The 21831-nt window shown below is 41.9% G+C and overlaps 1 protein-coding gene across 1 annotated transcript in view; it reads left to right on the top strand.

The window, feature by feature from the left end:
- The window catches only part of GYS1 (glycogen synthase 1), a 39717-nt gene extending 19099 nt beyond the window's left edge, over positions 1–20618 (top strand). The window contains exons 4-16 of the mRNA XM_072110224.1: positions 337–525; positions 789–933; positions 2403–2520; positions 5687–5807; positions 5891–5997; positions 6721–6780; positions 6925–7003; positions 9596–9709; positions 10725–10851; positions 13960–14055; positions 14148–14311; positions 18751–18831; positions 19077–20618. Coding sequence (XP_071966325.1) covers positions 337–525; positions 789–933; positions 2403–2520; positions 5687–5807; positions 5891–5997; positions 6721–6780; positions 6925–7003; positions 9596–9709; positions 10725–10851; positions 13960–14055; positions 14148–14311; positions 18751–18831; positions 19077–19397 — 1722 coding nt within the window. The 3' untranslated portion in view covers positions 19398–20618. The remainder of the gene's footprint in view (positions 1–336; positions 526–788; positions 934–2402; positions 2521–5686; positions 5808–5890; positions 5998–6720; positions 6781–6924; positions 7004–9595; positions 9710–10724; positions 10852–13959; positions 14056–14147; positions 14312–18750; positions 18832–19076) is intronic.
- The last annotated feature ends 1213 nt before the right edge of the window (positions 20619–21831 follow it).

Below are 21831 nucleotides of genomic sequence, written 5' to 3'. Positions count from 1 at the left end.
TCTAGTGACTCTGGGGCCAATGATTATAAAAGAAACAATCTCATGTTTAGTGCTCTCCTTTAATGAGCCCTTCTTCAGGAAGCTACTTGTAGTAGTAAATGACTTTATCCTATGAACTCTTTACCCATGTCACAGCCTCTTGCCATATCTAAATGATCTACTAATACTAATGTACAGCGTGGGGGAGCTTTGGCGATGACTGTGGCTAGTTATTATTTTCAGGGAAGGCATTATTTTTCTAAGCTTGATTAAAATTTCACTAGGTCTTATATTCGGGGAACGGGGTATTATTGTGCTGCCCAATAATAACCTTCATATACCATTTCATTATCTCAGTTTGCAGCACAATGCGGGGATGAGAAGCCCTTTATCCTGGCTCATTTCCACGAATGGCTAGCTGGCATTGGTTTATGTCTGTGTAGGGTCCGCAAACTTCCTGTGGCTACCATCTTCACCACTCATGCAACTCTCCTGGGCCGATACCTGTGTGCTGGAAGCGTGGACTTCTATAACAACTTGCAGTCGGTGAGAACTTATAGTGTATGATCGTCAATATGCTGTGTTGTGCTATCTGTCTTGGACTATTGAGATATTTATTAAAAATTTTTTTTAAAAATTATATGTGGTCGGGAGGGGGTTGCATAAAAAAAATATTCATTTAAAATTCCATAATAAGATATTTGATGGTGGATTTCCTAAACCAGAGAATACTTTTTTTACTGAATATATTACGTTATACATTTCATCTGCTCAGTATTCATATTATTAATCCTCGCTCATCTTCTCAGTTTAATGTAGATAAGGAAGCTGGAGATCGGCAAATCTATCACAGATACTGTATGGAACGTGCTGCGGTTCAGTGCAGCCATGTCTTCACCACGGTGTCTCAGATCACGGCAATAGAAGCTGAACATCTGCTGAAACGTAAACCAGGTAAGGGGGAGGAAAGTAGAATATCCGAAAAAAATGTCATGAAATAGACTCCCTGCAACACAACTTGTCACCACTGATGGTCTGTCACACTCTGGCATTATTTTATAAATAATGTACAGGCAGTCCCCGGGTTATGTACAAGGTTCTTTAGGTTTGTTGAATTTGTACACAAGTCAGAACTGTATATTTTATAATTGTAGCCGCAGCCACATTTTTTTTTTTTTTGGGTCTCTGTGACAATTGGATTTTACTAATAAGAACCAGGATAAACAATAAAACTTCATTGCAGACACCTTTAATAACTGTTATAGCAGTTTATTGTAGCTCAAGGCTACAGTACAGTACATTACCAAAATCCAGAGGACCGTTTGTAACTAGGGGTCATCTGTAAGGTGTGTTCTTAAGTAGGGGACCGCCTGTACTTCCTTCCTCGCAATGAAGCCTCCTGCATTCTCCTAATAAGACAATGGGGGGATGTATTAATATGTTGGTCTTTAGACCAGTGCCAAGTAAAACCAGACACTTCTCTGCTGCGCCAGATTAATCACTGAGTGATGCTGGATGATTAATCTGGTGTCGGATAAGACTGAAGAGTCCTACTTTCCACGTTATTAGATGCTTTCAATTGGTGCACCACAATTTTGGATTTTCTGTTGCAAAGGGTATTTTCAGATGCAGTTATGCCCTTTTTAGCAAGGTCGCGCTCCCTTTTCAGAGAAGTTGGAAAACTGTCTAAACATGGTCTAAAACCCTCAATTAATGTGGTGTAGAGCATTTAAAGTGTGCAGACAGATTGATACATCTCCCTTAATATTATGAATGTTAGGTTTCACCCTACTTACTTTCAATATCACAACAAAAGACAAAGTTTTTTAAAACACAAGACTATATATACACATACTCCATTTGCTTAGAAACCAGCCATGAGTAAGGGTGTAGTGTACGCCCGAAACGCGTAGGCCATTTGTCAGCATTCACACTCTCTATCAAGCAAGATGCTCTGTCTTTTTGTATGTACACCTTCCGTGTTATTTTAAACAAATTTTTGGAATAAAGAGTTTTCGATGGTTTTATCCACACCTGGTGCGGCTTGCAACCTTTTTCTTCTTACTTTCAATATACTTTGTCACAGCACAGCATCGCATGGGCAGCTAGTGCCAGTGTAATCTTTCACCTGGTAGGAGGTCAGTCTAATTATCTCTAGGTATCTTAGATCATTTAGAAAAATATACACTATGCAGTCAAGGAGGCTGCATTGCCTTCATTATGCAGATTTAGCAAATATATGTAACTGTAAAATTAAGGAAGATTTGTTTCTTGAGTGGCATACAGATCTCCCCAGATCACCACCTCTTCAAACACCCTATGCTTTTTTTCCCCTGTGCACGTTATCAGCTTCAGAACTAAAACTTGTTCATTGTGCATTCTGGAAACCAATTCATATATACCACTTTTTTTTTTCTTTCCAGATGTTGTGACCCCAAATGGTTTGAATGTGAAGAAGTTCTCTGCCATGCACGAGTTTCAGAACCTCCATGCTCAGAGTAAAAACCGTATCCAAGAGTTTATCCGGGGGCATTTTTATGGGTGAGACGTTTGCACTGCAGGCTACAGACTTGGGGCTCATTCAGACAGGTGTGTCCGCTGCGCATCTGAAAAAAAAAGAGGTTTTGCATTCAGTCCCTATTCTATCCGCATCTTTTCACATCTGCATTTGTCTTCCTTTTTTTTTTTCACACACACACAAATAAGGATGATTTTGTAATCTACTTTTTGCCTGGCCCAGTTAGTTGCCTAGCAACATTTGAGAATAAATCGGACCACATATGGATCTCATCCGTGTACCATCTGGGTTTTTTTTTTTTTTTTTTGTGGATCCATTGACTGCTATAAAGGTCTGTTGTCTGCATGTGAGAACAAACTAGTGCATGCTGCAATTTTATTCTCACTGTCTGCACATCTGTGAAAAAAACAGTGTGAACAGAGAACAGTTCCATAGAAAACAATGGGTTAATGTACCATCGGCAAAACCAAAAAATAACGAATAGCATACAGATCACAAAAACACCTGTCTGAATGAGCACTTAACCTGTCTGGATAGTGTCTTGCATGCACAAATCAGAAGAACATAAATGGGAAAAGGGATTTCAATCAACCCAAAACTTTGTAAAGGGAAGGTTTTGAATGTTCCTTCTTGAATTCCCTTTTTATGTGACATCTTGGCCATTTACATATAAATTCTTCCTAAGTCATGTGAATATTAGCAGAGATCTGTTTCTTTATTTAGACAATACATATAGCAGTGGTGGCGAACCTAAGGCATGGGTGCCATTGGCGGCACTCGGAGCCCTTTCTGTGCGCACCGGGCCATCGCCCCAGAACACCAGACAGGACTCAAAGAATCTTCCTGCAGTTCCAAGCAACTTAAAAGATGCTGCTTTGAGTCATGTTTTGAGCTGGAGTAGGAAGTGGACCACCTTCTGGTCAACTGATTGCAGGACACATGGGCCCGCCAATCCACATTCTTGACCAAGCAGCATGCTGTAAGTTCCCCAGGTCCTGCTTGTGCACGCCACTCGCCACATGACCATTTGGTCAGCTGTTAAGTTCTTTTGACCACACATCTTGTACTGATGGCATGCTGGCCGGTCAGTGACGTGGATTGGCAGGCGAGAGGTATAACTAGCAGACCCTGGGCCCCATAGCAGACTTCTGGAATGGGCCCACTTCATCATAAACACAGGTATACACCCCTACTCCCATGCACACACAGGTATGCACTCTTACTCGCACAATAGAGGATGAAATTAAAGAGTCCTATATGTTGGGTTTGTATTAAGGTGTATTATATTATTCCTCGGGGGGGGGGGGTTGCCCACAGGACGGGCGCATTAGAGGAGTCTAGTAGTTTAATGGGGGAAAATCTGGTGCATGTGTCCCTTTTAAAATATATTATTTTTTTTAAATATGGGAACGACACCTGAGAATATACCAGTAGACCTTCTGAATTCAGAGAAATCGGAAGGCAGAGGAAGAATAGTTTAATACATTGTTTGAGCGTACGTTTGTGTAATAGACTCTTGTGCATCAGTTTCATGCCAGGGTGCGAGATTGGAGGAATGAAGGTGCAGGAGAAGCCCAGTGGTGATTAGCAGTTGTGTTTGGCACACAGGGAGATGCCACACAGGTCAGTTTCTTCCCCCAGGCGGCGGCCCAGGGTGCCACCTGGTGGAGTAAACTGGGGAGACATAAAAAAATAAACTCGGTACTCCCCTTCCAGCCCTCCTCACAGCTCCTCTTCTTCTTCAGTAGTAGCACGGGGAGACAAAGTGTACTCTGTCCACGTGCAAACTATGACGCAGTGCCTCATGATGTCATAGTGCAAGCACGGACTTGGCTCTGCCTGCTCCACTGCTACTGAAGAATCCCGGGGAGAAGAGGAGCTGTGGAGTTTTATTTTTACGTGCTGGGGTGGCAGTGTGCTGGATACCTTTGAACTGGAAGTGGCAGTGTGCTGGATCCTATATCCCGGGGGTCTGGCAGTGTGCTGGATACCTATACACTGGGGGGGGGGGGGTGGCAATGTGCTGGATACCTATATTCTGAGGGGGTGGCAGTGTGCTGGATACCTATATACTGTGGGGGGGGCAGTGTGCTTGCGCTGGATACTTGTATACGGGTTGGGGCAGTGTGCTTGATATCTATATACTGGCGGTGGGGGAATTTTTTTTCATCTTAAGCTGATGTTGTGAATATTCATTGTTTGGATTCTTTGAAGCAAGTTTTGTTTGTTCTGTGTGGTTATCAGCTCAGCGCTTACATCCTGCAGGGGTGATACCTTAGTGGTATACAGTGTGGGAATAATGGGGTCAGTCATTGATATGTATACAGATGCAACATTATATATGTATTTGTGTGTATGTGTATTATACAATTTTTATATGGTATTTTATATAGGGGGCACAGTATCTATATTTATTACAGAGTTCACAGTATGAATTTAAAAGAGGGGGCTGCATATATTAGTTCATTATGGGGATACTGTACACAAATAAATTAGAGGACTCTATATACATATGTACAGTATCCCAAATCATTTTCTAAGATTTGCCCTGTACAACAAATTTACCTAGAAACTACCCTGACTGCACATGACCACTTGGCTTGCCCTGTTGCATCCTTTAATATGACACCAGAACTGTGTTTCTAGGTACCACAGTCCAGAAGATATAGCCGTGTTAAGTGGGCCACTGCCAATATGTCTACACAAGAGCTATCTGCATGACTGCTTTAGTACGTGTATATATAGCCATATGGCTGTATCAAAGTGGGAGCAGTAGTCATTGCCTGTTGTGATTATCGTTGGTGACCCATCTCTTCTGTCACTAGTGCTTTTAACATCTCTGGTTTTGTCAAGATGGAGAGACTTTATTGAACTTTGCCAGATTCTCCTATTTCACATTTTCGGGAAAAGATTGCTACATTCTTTACCATTTCCTTCCACTAATTTTTATAATCACATAGAAATTCTTTTCTTGAGTTTCTTGATGCAATCGCCAACCATTGCAAACAATAGAGATGTAGGAAATGAAATGTGTGGATCAACAGGTGAGCAAATCGGGGAAAATTTGCATGAAATATGTTTCCCAATTTCCTGTTTGTTGCAGAAAAACAAAAGTAGAAATACTGAAATAAAGGTTCATACTCATCTATATAAGCCTCTTTTTTTTTTTTTTTTTTTTAACTCTTCCAGACACCTGGACTTTAACCTAGACAAGACCCTGTTTTTCTTCATCGCTGGTCGCTACGAGTTCTCGAACAAAGGTGCTGACATTTTTCTGGAGGCCTTAGCCAGACTCAATTATCTTCTTAGGGTGAGAATAAAGGAGGGCTGTCCTATACATCCTGTACAATTATTACTGTACACCAGAGGTTATAGAGGTTGTTCTTCCACCAGGTGAATCAAAGTGACATCACGATTGTAGCCTTCTTTATTATGCCTGCACGGACTAATAATTTTAATGTGGAAACGCTGAAGGGCCAAGCTGTACGGAAACAACTATGGTAAGTCCTCAAAGGAGTGGCAAGTAAAGGTTAAAGTCTATGGATTTTGGTATCCATTTAGCATGTGTTAAAATATACTGAGGCATTCAGATAAGTACTTTATGTACCAAATTCTCCACACAACAAACCCTGACCCAAAGGTAGGAACGTAGTAGGGATAAAATTGCTTACTGGCAGAAATACTATTCTTAAAGGGAACCTGTTAGCAGAAAAGTACATACTAAACCACTAGCATAAGCTTTATACCTTGAAGAGCTTATTTTTTTCATGGTCTAGTGTGCTAGAATCATCCAGAAAAAAGTTTGCATGACCTTAGGGAGATAGACTGCTCAGGCCCTCAGAACGCAACCTCCACTGTAATTGACATATCTGTATCCAGGTACATGAGTAACCAGATTTCCTAAAGTCTGGTGTATGATGTCATTTACAGAAGAAAGGGTGTTCTCAGTTTTGGAGAGCTTGACTTGGGCAACAAAAGAAAACTGGTAGTAGATTGTTAAGTAGATTTCTGATGACAGGCTCCCTTTAATTGGTGTGGTTACTATGAAAAGCAATAATTAACAATACAGACTCCATATAGGGACAGTATCCACAGTGCTTTTCTACCTTAGGGTTATAATTTGCTGTCCTGGTGTTAAAGGCTTCAGTATGTACACCTTTTGCAACTTTTTTTTTCTTTTTTTTTTCTCCTATTGTATTCATAACAAGACTCTCTCTCCACAGGGATACAGCTAATGCAGTGAAGGAAAAGTTTGGGAAGAAGCTATACGAGTCTCTACTAGTGTAAGTAATAGATGATTTTTAGTTGGATATCATTCGTGATATCCCTTCCATCTATATACTTCTGTAATGTAATGATGTAATATAGCTAAAAGTCACAGGTATAAGTTATCCTTGGTAAATGTCCCTTACCATTTTCTTCCCCAGAGGGAATCTTCCTGACATGAATAAGATGCTTGATAAAGAGGATTTTACCATGATGAAGAGAGCTATTTTTGCTACACAGGTATGACAGCTTACTTTTCTGCAAACTAAATCAAAAGTTCAAGTTGACATAAGGAACATTATCATCTCAAAAAGTAAATTTCTGCACCTATTGGGCTTTTCCACTGCCCAACCAACACTAATTCTATTAGGAAACATTCACTCTATGATTTTTGGTGAATTAGCCCTGTTTTTCCAAGATGGACTGCAATTATGTGAATATACACTCACCGGCCACTTTATTAGGTACACCATGCTAGTAACGGGTTGGACCCCCTTTTGCCTTCAGAACTGTCTCAATCGTGTCATAGATTCAACAAGGTGCTGGAAGAATTCCTCAGAGATTTTGGTCCATATTGACATGATGGCATCACACAGTTGCCGCAGATTTGTCGGCTGCACATTAATGATGCGAATCTCCCATTCCACCACATCCCAAAGATGCTCTATTGGATTGAGATCTGGTGACTGTGGAGGCCATTTGAGTACAGTGAACTTATTATCATGTTCAAGAAACCAGTCATAGATGATTCCAGCTTTATGACATGGCGCATTATCCTGCTGAAAGTAGCCATCAGATGTTGGGTACATTGTGGTCATAAAGGGATGGACATGGTCAGCAACAATATTCAGGTAGGCTGTGGCGTTGTAACGATGCTCAATTGGTACCAAGGGGCCCAAAGAGTGCCAAGAAAATTTTCCCCACACCATGACACCACCACCACCACCAGCCTGAACCGTTGATACAAGGCAGGATGGATCCATGCTTTCATGTTGTTGACGCCAAATTCTGACCCTACCATCCGAATGTCGCAGCAGAAATCGAGACTCATCAGACCAGGCAACGTTTTTCCAATCTTCTACTGTCCAATTTCGATGAGCTTGTGCAAATTGTAGCCTGTTTCCTGTTCTTAGCTGAAAGGAGTGGCACCCGGTGTGGTCTTCTGCTGCTGTAGCCCATCTGCCTCAAAGTTCGACGTACTGTGTGTTCAGAGATGCTCTTCTGCCTACCTTGGTTGTGACAGGTGGCGATTTGAGTCACTGTTGCCTTTCTGTCAGCTCGAACCAGTCTGCCCATTCTCCTCTGGCATCAACAAGGCATTTCCGCCCACAGAACTGCTGCTCACTGGATGTTTTTTCTTTTTTGGACCATTCTCTGTAAACCCTAAACCCTGTGTGAAAATCCCAGTAGATCAGCAGTTTCTAAAATACTCAAACCAACCCTTCTGGCACCAACAACCATGCCACGTTCAAAGGCACTCAAATCACCTTTCTTCCCCATACTGATGCCCGGTTTGAACTGCAGGAGATTGTCTTGACCATGTCTACATGCCTAAATGCACTGAGTTGCCGCCATGTGATTGGCTGATTAGAAATGAAGTATTAACGAGCAGTTGGACAGATGTACCTAATAAAGTGGCTGGTGAGCGTATATATAAATATATATATCTGACGTATATACGTTCCCCCATACACTTCAATGGCCTTGCGGGTGTAGTGCCATGCAGCACACGTGCAACACTGTACCGTTGCATAGCCCGTAGAAAGATAGGACACGCCGGCGCCTGTATATTCCTATGGAGAGGGGCGGGGGTGAGCAGCGCTCTCCCATTCCTCCTCTCCCCGGCGCCGATGTAGGCGTAAGCCCACCATACTATGGTACGGCGGGCAAACATTGTGTGAATGTAGCCTAAGTCTATGGAAGGGGGGGGGGGGGTGAGTAGAAGGAAATGAAAGTGACATGCTCTTACACAAAAAAACATGCTAATAGTAAGTTTTGTATCTCCTGCTTTATTCAAGTTAGTAGTGATTAGTACAGATTTATATTGTCGTCTAAAAACTGAATGGGTTATTTGCCAAATTTCAGTTTCTCCCCATGTGCTGCTTGAAGACTATATCATAACCTGTGTATGAACGATTGCCTGAGCGTCAAATTCTACAGCAATTTCTGTTCTGCCGTAGTTTGGGCATTTTCTTTTTATTCCGGTCATTAGCAGGTGACTTCGCACACTGATGGCACACGGGCCTCAGACAGATCACTGAGCCGTTTTTAGTGGCTTGTGATATGCAGGGAGTTGTCCAGGAATAATTTTTTTTTTATATGTGGTTGTGGGACTGTAAAATTATAAACCTCTTATATTCCCCTCTCTGGGGGGCAGGCAGTGATGCGGAGACACAACCCTTCGCCTTCTGTATCTGGAGGACCACAGGGCTGGTGTTGTGATGGTGTAAGAGCCGAGGGCTGGGCCCACAGGTTCATATGGTACATGATGCCATGCAGATAAACTGCGCTTCAAATTCTCAGGATAATGTTTATAGAGTAACAAAAGGAAGTGAGACCCAAAGAAACGTGCAACAATGTATAACGGAAAGGATTTACAGTGAAATATTGAACAAAGTGTTTATTTGAGGTCATTGAGGATTGCTGGCAGTTTCTGATGCTGGATTGCTGCGATAAACTGATAATGAACCTACTCTAGAGTGAAAGGGGCCGTATTAAGAGGCTACTGCATTTAAATGAACATTTACTGTCTGTTTCTTTCATAAAGTACTAGGTGTCCTTTATGTAAAGTTTCAATTAACCATATCTTACAATAATACACTTTCTCTACAGAGACAGTCATTCCCTCCAGTCTGCACACACAACATGCTGGATGACTCCACAGATGCCATCCTAAACACCATCAGAAGAATTGGACTTTTTAACAGTAGTGCTGACCGTGTGAAGGTGAGGAAGAGCGTTCTTAATCTGTGAAAAGCAATAAAGCAGCTAAAGGGGTTTTCAGGGAGTTCAGCTGATGACCTTGTTTCTTATACTTGCATCCATTGTCGGGAAAACACCAAATATATTAGATGGTCATCCCATTGGGGAAAATGAGTGGAAGCTACTGCTAGAGTCAGTTTTTCTCCTATAAGAAAGATTGAAACTGCTCCAGTCATACTTTCCACCATCATGGAAGTGTCGGCATGAAAAACAGTCTCTTGTATATAGGCAGTCACTTCTGTACAGTCAGTGGGTTCTCTCTATGCATCACTCGTATGAAATAACCTGATCCAATGTGTTATTGAGTTGATAGGCTTCATTGTCAGCATAGACCTGCCTACCTCTAATCTAGTCTACTATATATTTTGGCAAATGACCTCATTACCTTTTGTTTAACATCACTAACACATTAACCCCTTATAAACATACTGGAGCAAAGTCAGCAAATCAGAGTACTGTTATAGAGAGTACATTTGCTATTTTGGTTTTGGTGCTGCAGATATTCTATCATGTGCCCATTCGCCTTTTGTTGCTCTTTGCCAAGTTACTTGTTCACCTGACAGCTGTGTTGCCCAACACACTGCTCATGTACACCAGGCTCTAATGGGCATGTATTTCTAATGGATAGAGTGGAAAGCATGTCCTGCTACCAGACATCGGTGGTGGCTGCTTCTCTTCCATGAGATCAAGGGGTTTAAAATTGTCAGGGATTTAATGTTTTGTTTTTTTTTAAATATAAGTCATCAGCTATATTCGCCTCTCTGGAGATCCAGAGAGGGGCGAGTATACTGAAGGCCATATATTTTAACTCATGACAACCCCTTTTAACTGTGCTACTTATGATAGGGCATAAAGCAGCTTGCAACATTATGACAGTCCTTATATTCCTCTGCTTTATTCTGTCTGATATTAACACATTTCCTACTCATCCTTTCCTTATGTCTGTTCTTCTTTTTCTTTCCATTTTCCCCTCTCACAGATAATTTTCCATCCAGAGTTTCTTTCCTCTACAAGCCCACTTTTACCAGTGGATTATGAGGAGTTTGTACGGGGATGCCACTTGGGAGTCTTCCCTTCTTACTATGAGCCTTGGGGCTACACACCGGGTAAGCTATGATTGTCTATATATCAGCTGGCATAGAGAATAAGGGTGGGGCCGACACTTGGCACATGTATAGTGTATACAAATGCTATGCAAACACCTGGGGATGGGCAATCCCATATGCATTTCCAGTAACCAGCACCCGGTGTCTTGCATAAAAAAACTGGGTGCTTGTTACCACTTGCATGCGTTTCAGTGGAAAGGCAAATGTGATCTGTCCAAGCCCCACCCCCAGGTGTTTGCATTGCGATTTCAAATGCAATACAAACGCCATGTGTGGCCGCACCCTAAGCCCATTGCTCATCATCCAGTGTTAAGTGTGTCTCTAGTGTCGTCTTTATATTATTCTCCAGGCAGCTTTGCTATATAAACAATATCTTGTCCTTACAAAGAAGCTGTCTGGGTGATGTTCACTAAGTCAAATACCCCAATACTGTTCTAATGGGAGATGAGCAGGTTCCAGAGGAGTCCACCAGCAGCTTTTCCCACTCTCCCATTTATATGCATGCTCTCCTTGTCTAGGGGAGCTGGCATAGATAGCCAACTGTATTAGACTTTTACGCTTTCATTATCTTCAACAACTAACGAAATCAATTCCCCTTTATACATGTATACTCAGCCTGGCCATGCAGTTCATATGAACTGAGTGGGGGATTGGAAACTGCTACTGGTGGACTCCCCTGGCACCTGCTTATCTCAAATTAGAACAAAAGGATTCAAATTGCTTGATCTTGCCTATATGTGACGTTATGAGCCCACCCTTTCACATAAAATGTTTAGTTTAACCCTTGGATTCATGCTCTGCCTATCCTTTTCAAATATACATGGTCGGCTTTAGAGGGTTTGTCCAGTTACAGCAGATAAATGTTTGTTCGTAGAAAAGTTATACACTTCTCTTGTCTGACAGATTTAGGCTACATTCACATTACATTTTCTTTATAAAATGGGCATATAATCCAGGAATGCTACCAGCGTATATGCAGAGTGTAGCCATAAACCTATACTTTTTGCCTCTGTCTGAACAGTATATGTCGCATACTGCGAGGAAACAGTGAACGGGTAGACGTATGTTGAGTGTATACACTGGGAAGTCCCTACTGTCCACATAGCTGGCACCAGCACTGGGCATACCCTGGCAAGTACCGGGGCCCAGGGCTGCTGGGGGGCCCACATAAGGCTGTACACAGGGGCGTTGCTAGGGTTGTAAAAGATCCGGGGCACGGGCCCCAATACATATGTAGCACTCTTTCAGTAATGCCCCCTCCTGTACATAACCCCTTCACATGTGTCTGTGCCAATAGCAACTTTGCAGACTGTGTATACAGCTACAGAAACCACAGGAGAAATCCCTACTTTTTCCCTCCAGTGACTGCACGGCACGTTCTCCATCTTCTCCATTAGGCATCACCACATCTTATGTTCCTCATTGTCCCTAAATCTTGGTTCCCTGACAGCGTTATCCTGGTGCTGCCCCTAACAATCTCCCCAAATACTGTAAGGCTGCGCTCACACGTGTCTTGCATTTAAACAAAACCAGGTGCTCGTTACTGATTACATGTGTATTACTGGAAACGCAAATGAGATCAAACTGAGGCCTGTCCTAGTGCCATGTGTGAACACGCTCCAAGAAATGTGCCCCACAACCCCACAGTAAGTAATGTGCCCACACAGTCCCCCAGTAAGTAATGTGCCCTACACAGCCCCCGAGTAAGTAATGTGCCCTACACAGCCCCCGAGTAAGTAATGTGCCCTACACAGCCCCCGAGTAAGTAATGTCCCTACACAGCCCCCCCCCAGTAAGTAATGTGCCCACACAGCCCCCCCAGTAAGTAATGTGCCCACACAGCCCCCAGTAATGTGCCCACACAGCCCCCCATGTTCTCCCCCTTCCCTGGCACCTGTCATTTCTCCCTCCTCTCCTCACAGATGCAGCTCTCTCTGTGTGTACACTGCTTTCCCCAGCAGGTCATGTGACCATGACATCATCAAAGGTCCTTCAGCCTTTGGGACTATTATTCACCGGAGGCTGAGCTGCAGGGGAAAGCAGTGAGTACAAACGTTCTCATCACGATCCGTACAGGACACGGATCGTGTTGAGAGAAGGGAGGAAGCCCCGGGAGATCCGGGGCACGAGCCCCGGATCTTTTGACCTAGCGACGCCCCTGGCTGTACATAAAGAATCCATGGGGGCGAGAGGGGCTGTATCTAATGAATCCTTAGGGGGTGAGGGGAACTGTACATAAAATAACTGAGGGGGCTGTTTGGAAGCGTATATTTTAGGGAACTGAATTTCTGAATTCTTAATGCCGCCATGTAAGTTCACTTCAAAGGGGTCTACTGATGCTCTGTCGCCCTGGGCCTACTGAAGCATGGAGCCGGTCCTGGCTGTCCATAAAGGACAGATAAATCACTGGGGAAAACACAACATTGACAACAGGCATTCACTGCTGCTGACGTTTACACCTACTTCTGCTTTCAGGAAAAACAGGATGAAATATTCCACTGTTGAGAATCCGCCCGATAAACACGATGTGAACAAAACCTTAGGCTATATTCACAAAACCGTATGGGGGCCTATATACGGCGTATATATGTCCCCCATACACGGCAATGGGCTCAAGGCGCATGTTGGGAGCGGTACAGTGCTGCACAGATGCGGCAATGTACTGTTATCTAACAGGGTGAAAGATAGGACATGTCCTATATTTGTCCCATAATACGGTGCAGCGGCCATATATTGCTATGGAAAGGGGCGGGGGGGGGGGGTGAGCGGGCATACATCGTGTGAATGTAGCCTTATATTGACAGTGACTGGAGACCCACTACATGCATTCAACGGTGAACGGTTCTTGTGGTAATTCTGATCATGCACGGCCGTCTGCTTCATTAATCTCCAGAAGTGAAGAGGGGTCCTACAGAGGTACCTGGGTCTCAGTTAGACCAAACGTTCTTGTGATCTATGGGGTCTCATCACTGAAATGAGCAGCAAGTTAGGCCCTATCCTGTGGATGGGGCCTAACTTGGTTGGTGGGATAACCCCCTTCTAGCTAATAGGTGTTCCATATGGTGGACATTAAATTCTCACATTGTATGTTTTCTCCTTTGATTTCAGCTGAATGTACTGTTATGGGGATCCCCAGCATTTCCACAAACTTGTCAGGATTTGGGTGTTTTATGGAGGAACATATTGCTGACCCATGTGCTTATGGTAAGTACTTGAGTATTATAATGGATCCTCCTGTGAGGGGTATTTGATGCCATGTCCTGACACTTCATGATGTGACCTTGTGCTTTTTCCAGGTATTTACATCTTAGACCGACGCTTTCGTTCAGTGGATGACTCTTGCACTCAGCTTACTTCCTTCTTGTACAACTTCTGTCAGCAAACCCGTCGCCAGCGCATCATTCAGAGAAACCGGACAGAACGCCTTTCTGACCTGCTGGACTGGAAATATCTAGGCAGGGTAAGAGAAGTCTGACAGGATTCTTTCATATTTCCCGGCTGATTATCTCGTACACAAAGGGGAAATGCTTACAAAAACGCAAAAGCAGGTTTTCCCCGATTACAGGCAGTGTCTGGGCTGGGCCAAAATTTGGAGACTGTTTGGACTTACTCGAGATTAAAGGACTATTGGAGGAGGTTTTAGAAATGATAGGACTGGAAGAGCGTCCCAATGAGGTGGATTTTTGGCTATGCGTATTCTAGTTAGAAAGTATTGGTTCTGCCATATCGACAAACATCCACAGAAAAGTTTTCGCAGCTCACAAAGCTATACCGCTATACACTCTAGATAAAGAACCCCAAAGATTGAAAGCGTATATACGAGTTTGGCTACATTTACACAGCCGTATGCACCCTGGCCGCAGCCAAGTGGGCATACCGCTGTGTGATGGAAAGGAGGTAACCCCCCCTCACCCCCCATAGAGAAAAGTGGCTCACGGCTGCACACACGTGGAAAGAAGTCCTGCCGCCAGATCGCCATTGCCGTCTGTGGGGACATTTATGTGAGCGCAAATTTGTGGTCGCATATACATCCCCAAAGACAACAGTCTGAATGTATCCTTTGGAGAATTTTAGAGAAATTTTAGGAACTAAATACAATTTACCCAGGCAATAAAATACTAGAAACTAAAGAGAGAAGGGTGAATAAAAAGGGGGCAGCAGAGATGTAACTTGATATATCGTATTTCAGATATTATAAGGATCAAATAATCCAAATCAAATACAAATTTGAGAGGACCAACACACTGTAGATAAAACGCCCACAAATAACTCTGAAAAAGAAATACACGGTCACTATACATAAATATGAATATTTATTATCATGTACAATACTCAACAATTATAAAACCACCCATTAAAAATAGATACATTAAAAACACACAAGAAAAACCTTGGGCAGTGCGTCTTGTACTCTTAAAAGAAAATAAGAGAAAATATGCAAATAAGATTTCCAGGATGGGATAAGGAAAACCACGCCTCTTTTAGCTACCTTGTAAGGCAGGTCTCTTTACATCAAGCATGACCTTCAGAAAGCCTAATGACATGATGTGAGATTATAACCAAACCAGTACATCTATTCAAGAAGAAACAGACTCCCAGCACAGCGTAGGGAACTGGTTTTGCCAGACCAATACAGAGAATTCCCTGTCCATTGTTGTTATGGCAGCCCTGAGGTCTGATCTCGGACCCCTGGACTGTCCATAGTAAATGCCTGTGAGATCCTTTCACAGACAGGACCTTATAGGCAGTGAGTCAGCCATGCATCAGTGATAATACCCTGCAATACATCAGTATTGTAGGATATTTTAATGAACAAGTAATCGAATGACAGTGGGACAAGTATACCAAAAATATTTATAAATGAAAAATAGTGAAAATCACCATAAAAACCCACATATAAGGTATTGCTGTATCAATAATGACCCGTACAATAAAACAAAATCATGATTGAACCCACACGATGAATGGCTTAAAAAAAAAAACGTAGATTTTTTTTTTCCCCCCACATTAGGTTTTATTCTACAAAATTAGTAAAATGTAAGCAAATATATAGAAATGTGGTATCGCCGTAATTGGACCCACAGAGTAAAGATAACGCGTTAGGGTATACGGTGAACACAAAAGAATGTCGAAATTCAATTACTGAATTGATGTTTTTTCTTCAATAACAAAAAAAAAGGGTCAATCAATTTTCCTTAATAGGGTATACACACTGCAAAATACTATCCCTTAAAAATGCATGTAATCCCAGATAAAAATAGTCTTAGTTAATGGAAAAACTATTATATAAAAACTATTACTATAATATTTTATAGCTCACAAAAGTGCACCCATGAACCAACTAAAAACCACTAAAAACTGGGTAATGCATGACCCTCCTTTACTTCTGTGCCTTGCTGTGCACCCATACAATAAGTAACATCTAAATGTGGGATGTCTCCGTACTCCGGAGAAATTGCCTTAAATATTTTGAGATGGGTTATCTCTTTATTATATCTTTTGTGAAAGTGTAGATTTTAGGGCTAACTTAATGTGTTACTGACAAAATTGGGCCATTCTAAATTTCTTTCCATTTTTGTTTCATTACTGTGAAGATATTAAAGGGTTAACAACCTTCCTAAAAGCTGTTTCTGAGTGAAAACTTTAAAATGGCGTGATATATAGGGGTTTTTTAATATTCTATATTTCAAAGCTCATTAAAAACAAAAATTATCTCCCAAAAATTATGAATTATAAAGCAGACATATGGGAAATGTTACTTAGTTGTACTACCCAAATTAATTACTATCTGTCTGAAAACGAGATAATTTTGAATTTTAAAAATAAAACTTTTCAAAAATGTTGTCTTTTTTTAAAAAATTATAAATAATTGCAAAACTTATGTACCACTAATGTAAAGTACAACATGTGAATAGAAAAACAATCTTAAAGTCACTTTGATAAGTAAAAGTGTTCAGGTCATATAAAGCAACGCAAATCAGAATACAAAAAAATGGGGATGAGCCTTAAGCTACAAACTGGCTTTGTTCTTGAGAGGTTAGTGATGGTAAGAAGAGATGTAGAAATCCTTAATTAATTGATAAGGAAAGTATATTGAATCAATTTACAAACTATCACATTTGATTGCTGAAAAAAGCTCTTTAACCTACCCTGCCTTTCCTCTTTGTTCTATATTGCTATTTCTACATGAGGAAAAGGCAGGCGGGCAGCACTCCGTAGAAAAAGGTGTCTTTATTTCACAAGTGGATACAGTGACGTTTCGGCTGACTCTATGCAGCCATTCTCAAGCATAGTGAATAGTGTTACAAGGCGGGCTCATATACAACAGCCAATCAGTGTACATAGTGCTCGGTAACATAGTTACAAAAATTATATTATACAAATTGCAGCACAAAGTGATACTCGGTACAGTGTAGCAACATGTGAGTACATGTGGGTGCTTGTAGATATAATATACTGAGGAACAACCACCGTGGCTCAACCAATTATTGAAAACAAAAGCACACATGTCAGTGGGTTGCGTAGCAACCATGGAAGCTGAACCACATCGTAAGGAATACCGAGGTGCAAGGACCGGCGATCATTCCCAAATCACTGTATGATAGCCATACCTGTTGCGCGTGATGAGGGCACACTGTGTGGCGCCACCGATTGCCGCTAGTAGTCCAAATATAGGAGATTGCGCTCCAGGACTGTGCGATCCTGGTTTAACCATAAACACATCATGTGACCCTCATGCTCATGCGGTTGTGGCCATCTTTAGTGAGGGAAAGTCATCCAAAAGTGCCCATACACAGGTACATAAAGTTGGGATTATATCCCCATGGTGACCGGGTGCAGCACATTAACGGGCCAACGATATGAGTCACAGAGCTCCCATTGCAGCAGGTCCAGGGGGGCTAATCTGTGGCCAGGAGTTACCCAAGACACGGGTGTATGGCTCTATGGGCCCCACGAAATCCGGACACTTCTGCGAGGCCGTCAGCGCTGTTGTTTTTCGGCACCATGTATGTATACATAATTATAGTGGTTAGCAAAAACTGTAAAATATTGACATGGATAGAGATGCAAGATAAAAAAATGACTATGTCATCCAGCGTAGGTAGGTTGATATAATCACGGTGGTTGTTGGCACTCAGTAGTGTGCAGAACGTGATCTAGGTTGAAAGGAGAAAAAACAATTAATGATATGTACATGATCCCAAAGGATATAAGATAATAATATCTACTTCCTAACATGAATGTATGTGTAGCCACAAACCATGGTTGTCGGGCCAAGGGGGATTCAATTCAGAGTGTTCAGGTTAAACTCTACATTGAGACCCACTGGTTGTAATGAATTCAGTTTGTATATCCATTCGGTTTCCCGTTTTTTGAGAACTTTTTGTCTGTCACCCCCTCTCCTCAGCGGTGGGACATGGTCTATAATGCAGAATCTGAGCTGATTTAGTCTGTGACCAAATTCTAGGAAGTGTCTGGGTACTGGTAGGTCAATTTTAGACGTTTTAATAGATGACCGATGATTGTGCAACCTACGTCTACATTCAGTGGTTGTTTCCCCAACATAAATTTTGGGGCACGGGCATATCAACACATAAATGACGTAATCAGATCGGCAGGTTAAGTGATGGTTAATCCGATATGTGACATTGGTAGTAGGATTGCTAAAGGTGTTCCCCTTCAGCATGTACTGGCAATTCTCGCAGCTCATGCACGGGTAACAACCTGGTTTTAGTGTCGTGGCAAGATTAGGTCTCATATCCATGGGACCAATATCACTCGACACCAGATGGTCCTTCAGATTTCTGGAACGTTTATAGGAGAACAGCTATTTCTACATGAATATTTGCATTTGGCCTAATATTGAGTTTTCCTTTTTTCTTTACTTAAAAATGTCAGTACTACATGTACGCCCGTCACATGGCCCTGGCAAAGGCATTCCCTGACAACTTTACATATGAGCCTCATGAACCAACAGCAGTAAGTAAAACCTTTAGTATGTATTGATGTATTAATCTGATTAATATTTTAGACAAATATTGCCCTTTCTTTTATTTTGAACTCTGCGCTGTCTTGCATAGAGGCATTGTATTGTATGAGGTCATTTATTTACACTTCAGATGTGACTAATAGGATTGGATGTTTAAAAAATCTGTAATATCCAGAGTTTTATATATTTGCACAATTGGGACACTAGATGCCAAATTGAATATGTTTGTCTTTAGGCTGCAGGTTTCCGCTATCCACGTCCAGCCTCTGTGCCACCTTCTCCTTCCCTGTCTCGTCACTCCAGTCCACATCATAGCGAAACCGAAGACGATGAGCGGTATGATGAAGAGGAAGAAGCAGAGAAAGATCGTCAGAACATCAAGCAGCCAACAGTGTCAAACATGACACAGGTTCCTGAGTGGCGCAAACGCTCCAAAAAAGGTTCAGTTGATGCTGGCAACTCTAGTAATGCCAGCAATGCTAGCACCCCAACCAACCCAAGTAGCCCAAGTGACCTAAGCAGCCCCACCAACTCGCTCATTGAGGAGAGGAACTAAAGGTTTCTCTTAAGGTCTGTTTGGTTTGAAGATGAAGTTATAGGTCATTTCCAAGATGAGAATAGACCCATTACAAGAGGAAAAACGTAATTTTTCTAGGTATGTAGATTACAGTTCTACAAGGTCGATTGACTGCAGCTTTTCCCAGAGTAATTTGCTGTTAGGTGCAACTCTGATCATAACAAGCAAAGAGATTCATAAGGTCCTCAGCATCTTCTCATTTCCTGTTCTGAAGATTCGATTAGCTCACTATTGTCATGGAGTACTTGAGGCATCAGTAACCGAGGGGCAGCAGCCACCTAGGACATACCTTTTGGTTCAGCTGTCTCTATCGGAGTATTTGAGGAACTTTTGCCTAGGCACTTGGCTTGTCCTCCAAACCCAGTTAGACAAAGAAATCTAAAGTCTTCTATTAGAGAATATATCTGTATTACTTGATCCACAAATATCTTGACTGTACCCTACATGTATTGACGATGGCAAATTATTTTGTTACCATGGAATGTCTTCCAGCAACATAAACCATTGTGATAAGCTGCTAGTGATAGAAATGATCTCAGGATATTGGTTGTGCGTCTTCAGTGGTAGAATGAAAGAAAGTCAAATGTGAGTGTATCGTATTGTGTAACTCCTGGTATAACTGTTATGAAACAATATGTGCAGGTTTGCTGTAACCCAAGTGATAACCAGATTATAGCTGGCGCTTTTGGATTAGAAAATGCAGTATAATCTGTTATTGTCGGTTTTAGCAGATCTCTGCACATTACCGCATATTCTTATGTTATCCAGGTATGTAGTGGTCTGCTGACCAAGTGTTTGTGTTAGGACATTGTCAGATCCAGATGCTGGGAGTCCTCATCCAAATATAGAACATAGGACACACTATGCAGCTCTCAGGTAGGCAGGAAGGCTTTATTGAAGCCTTCACTGGCCCTTGTGCCTGACTACCCCAGTTGGGAAAAAGTTGTCATGGCCGCCTTTACAAAAACTGTATTCCTCTTACATTCTACATCCAAATGATTGTCTAAGATTTAGGAAAGGTTTTTGGGTTTCGGATTGTATTTTTTACACTCTTCCTGTCCTTGGCTTAGCCTATCGTGATCACTGCAGATAGTGCCGACTCCTCTTTTATATCTGTGACTGGTCATCATGTGGTGGGGCTGCGGAGATTCCCACATCCAAATATGTAGTATTTAAGAATAAATTTTAAATCTGATGAAACACCTTGGTCTGATTTTTTTTCTTGGTCATCTACTTCATACTTTATGGTCAGATAAGACCACAACTAATTGTTATGTTTGTTTTTGTGCATCTACAATGAAAAATGAAGTCCTTTGGGGAATTGATTAATCCTCTTGCATCAGAACTCATTCAACTAAAAACAAAAACTGTCTAAAATGCATTGGGCCACATTGCATTAGGCCACATTGCCACAAGGTATTTAGACCGACAAGTACAATGAAGAGGTGTGCCAGGCGGAAAATAGTCTGTGTGCCAAAAATAAATTTGTACATCATGTTGTGGCGCACAGTTTAGACCAACCTAAAGTAGTACACTGTAGCAGAATTTTAGTGAAGCATCTGATGCAGCCAGACGAGTTCCAGACCATGCAACTTCCCACCATCCTTTCAAAGGAAATCTACTGTTTGATTTCATGCATTTCGAACCAAACATACCTTAAGAATGCTGTAGCGACACCGATGCAGAAACATATCTTGTTTAATCTCTGAGCCAAGTGGATTTGCTGAAAAAGCAATTATAACATTATGATAGGCTCTCTGGCTCCTTTGGCTGCCTCAGTGCTTCTTCTCACCCTAATTATGCACTGTGTCAGCATTGTACTGCCCAGCATAAGCCGAGAACGTTGTATTCAGTGTGTTTTCCCTGACAGGCAGAAGTAATGAATCGATGCACCATCTACCAGCTGCTGTGTATGAGTCATCCAGCTCAAGTTGATTAGGCCTGTCTGGACAGTTCAGGAAGCTCCGTGTATAATGTGTTTATGTAGGCATCCAGCCTTCGCAAGGTCTTGAATTGCGTAATTGTTTTATCAGCAAAACCACTTGGCTCAGGGATTAAACAAGATATGTTTCTGCATCAGTTTAGCTACAGCATTCTCAATGTTATGTTTGGTTCATAATGCATGAAATCAAATGGTAGATTTCCTTTTTAAACATTTTTAAGGATCTAAAAGTCCTCTGTAGTCTGTTTGTTGCATAGGTAAACAAACACTCTGCGGAGTCTCATCCTGAATGCTTGCCATGTCTGTCCCATAGTTTTTGTGAACCTACTAAATGAAAACTCATAGGAGGGGATCTGCAGCAATAGCAGACAAGAGTTTTTTTTTTTTCTGGACGTGAGGAATCGCTATAGTGCTTTGTACATTATTCCATGGCAAGAAACGCATGTAAAATGTGTATATGAAAAAGCACAC

This window comes from Engystomops pustulosus, chromosome 6, assembly GCF_040894005.1.
Source record: "Engystomops pustulosus chromosome 6, aEngPut4.maternal, whole genome shotgun sequence".
NCBI lineage: Eukaryota > Metazoa > Chordata > Amphibia > Anura > Leptodactylidae > Engystomops > Engystomops pustulosus.
This window is presented reverse-complemented; position numbering and strand designations above follow the sequence as displayed.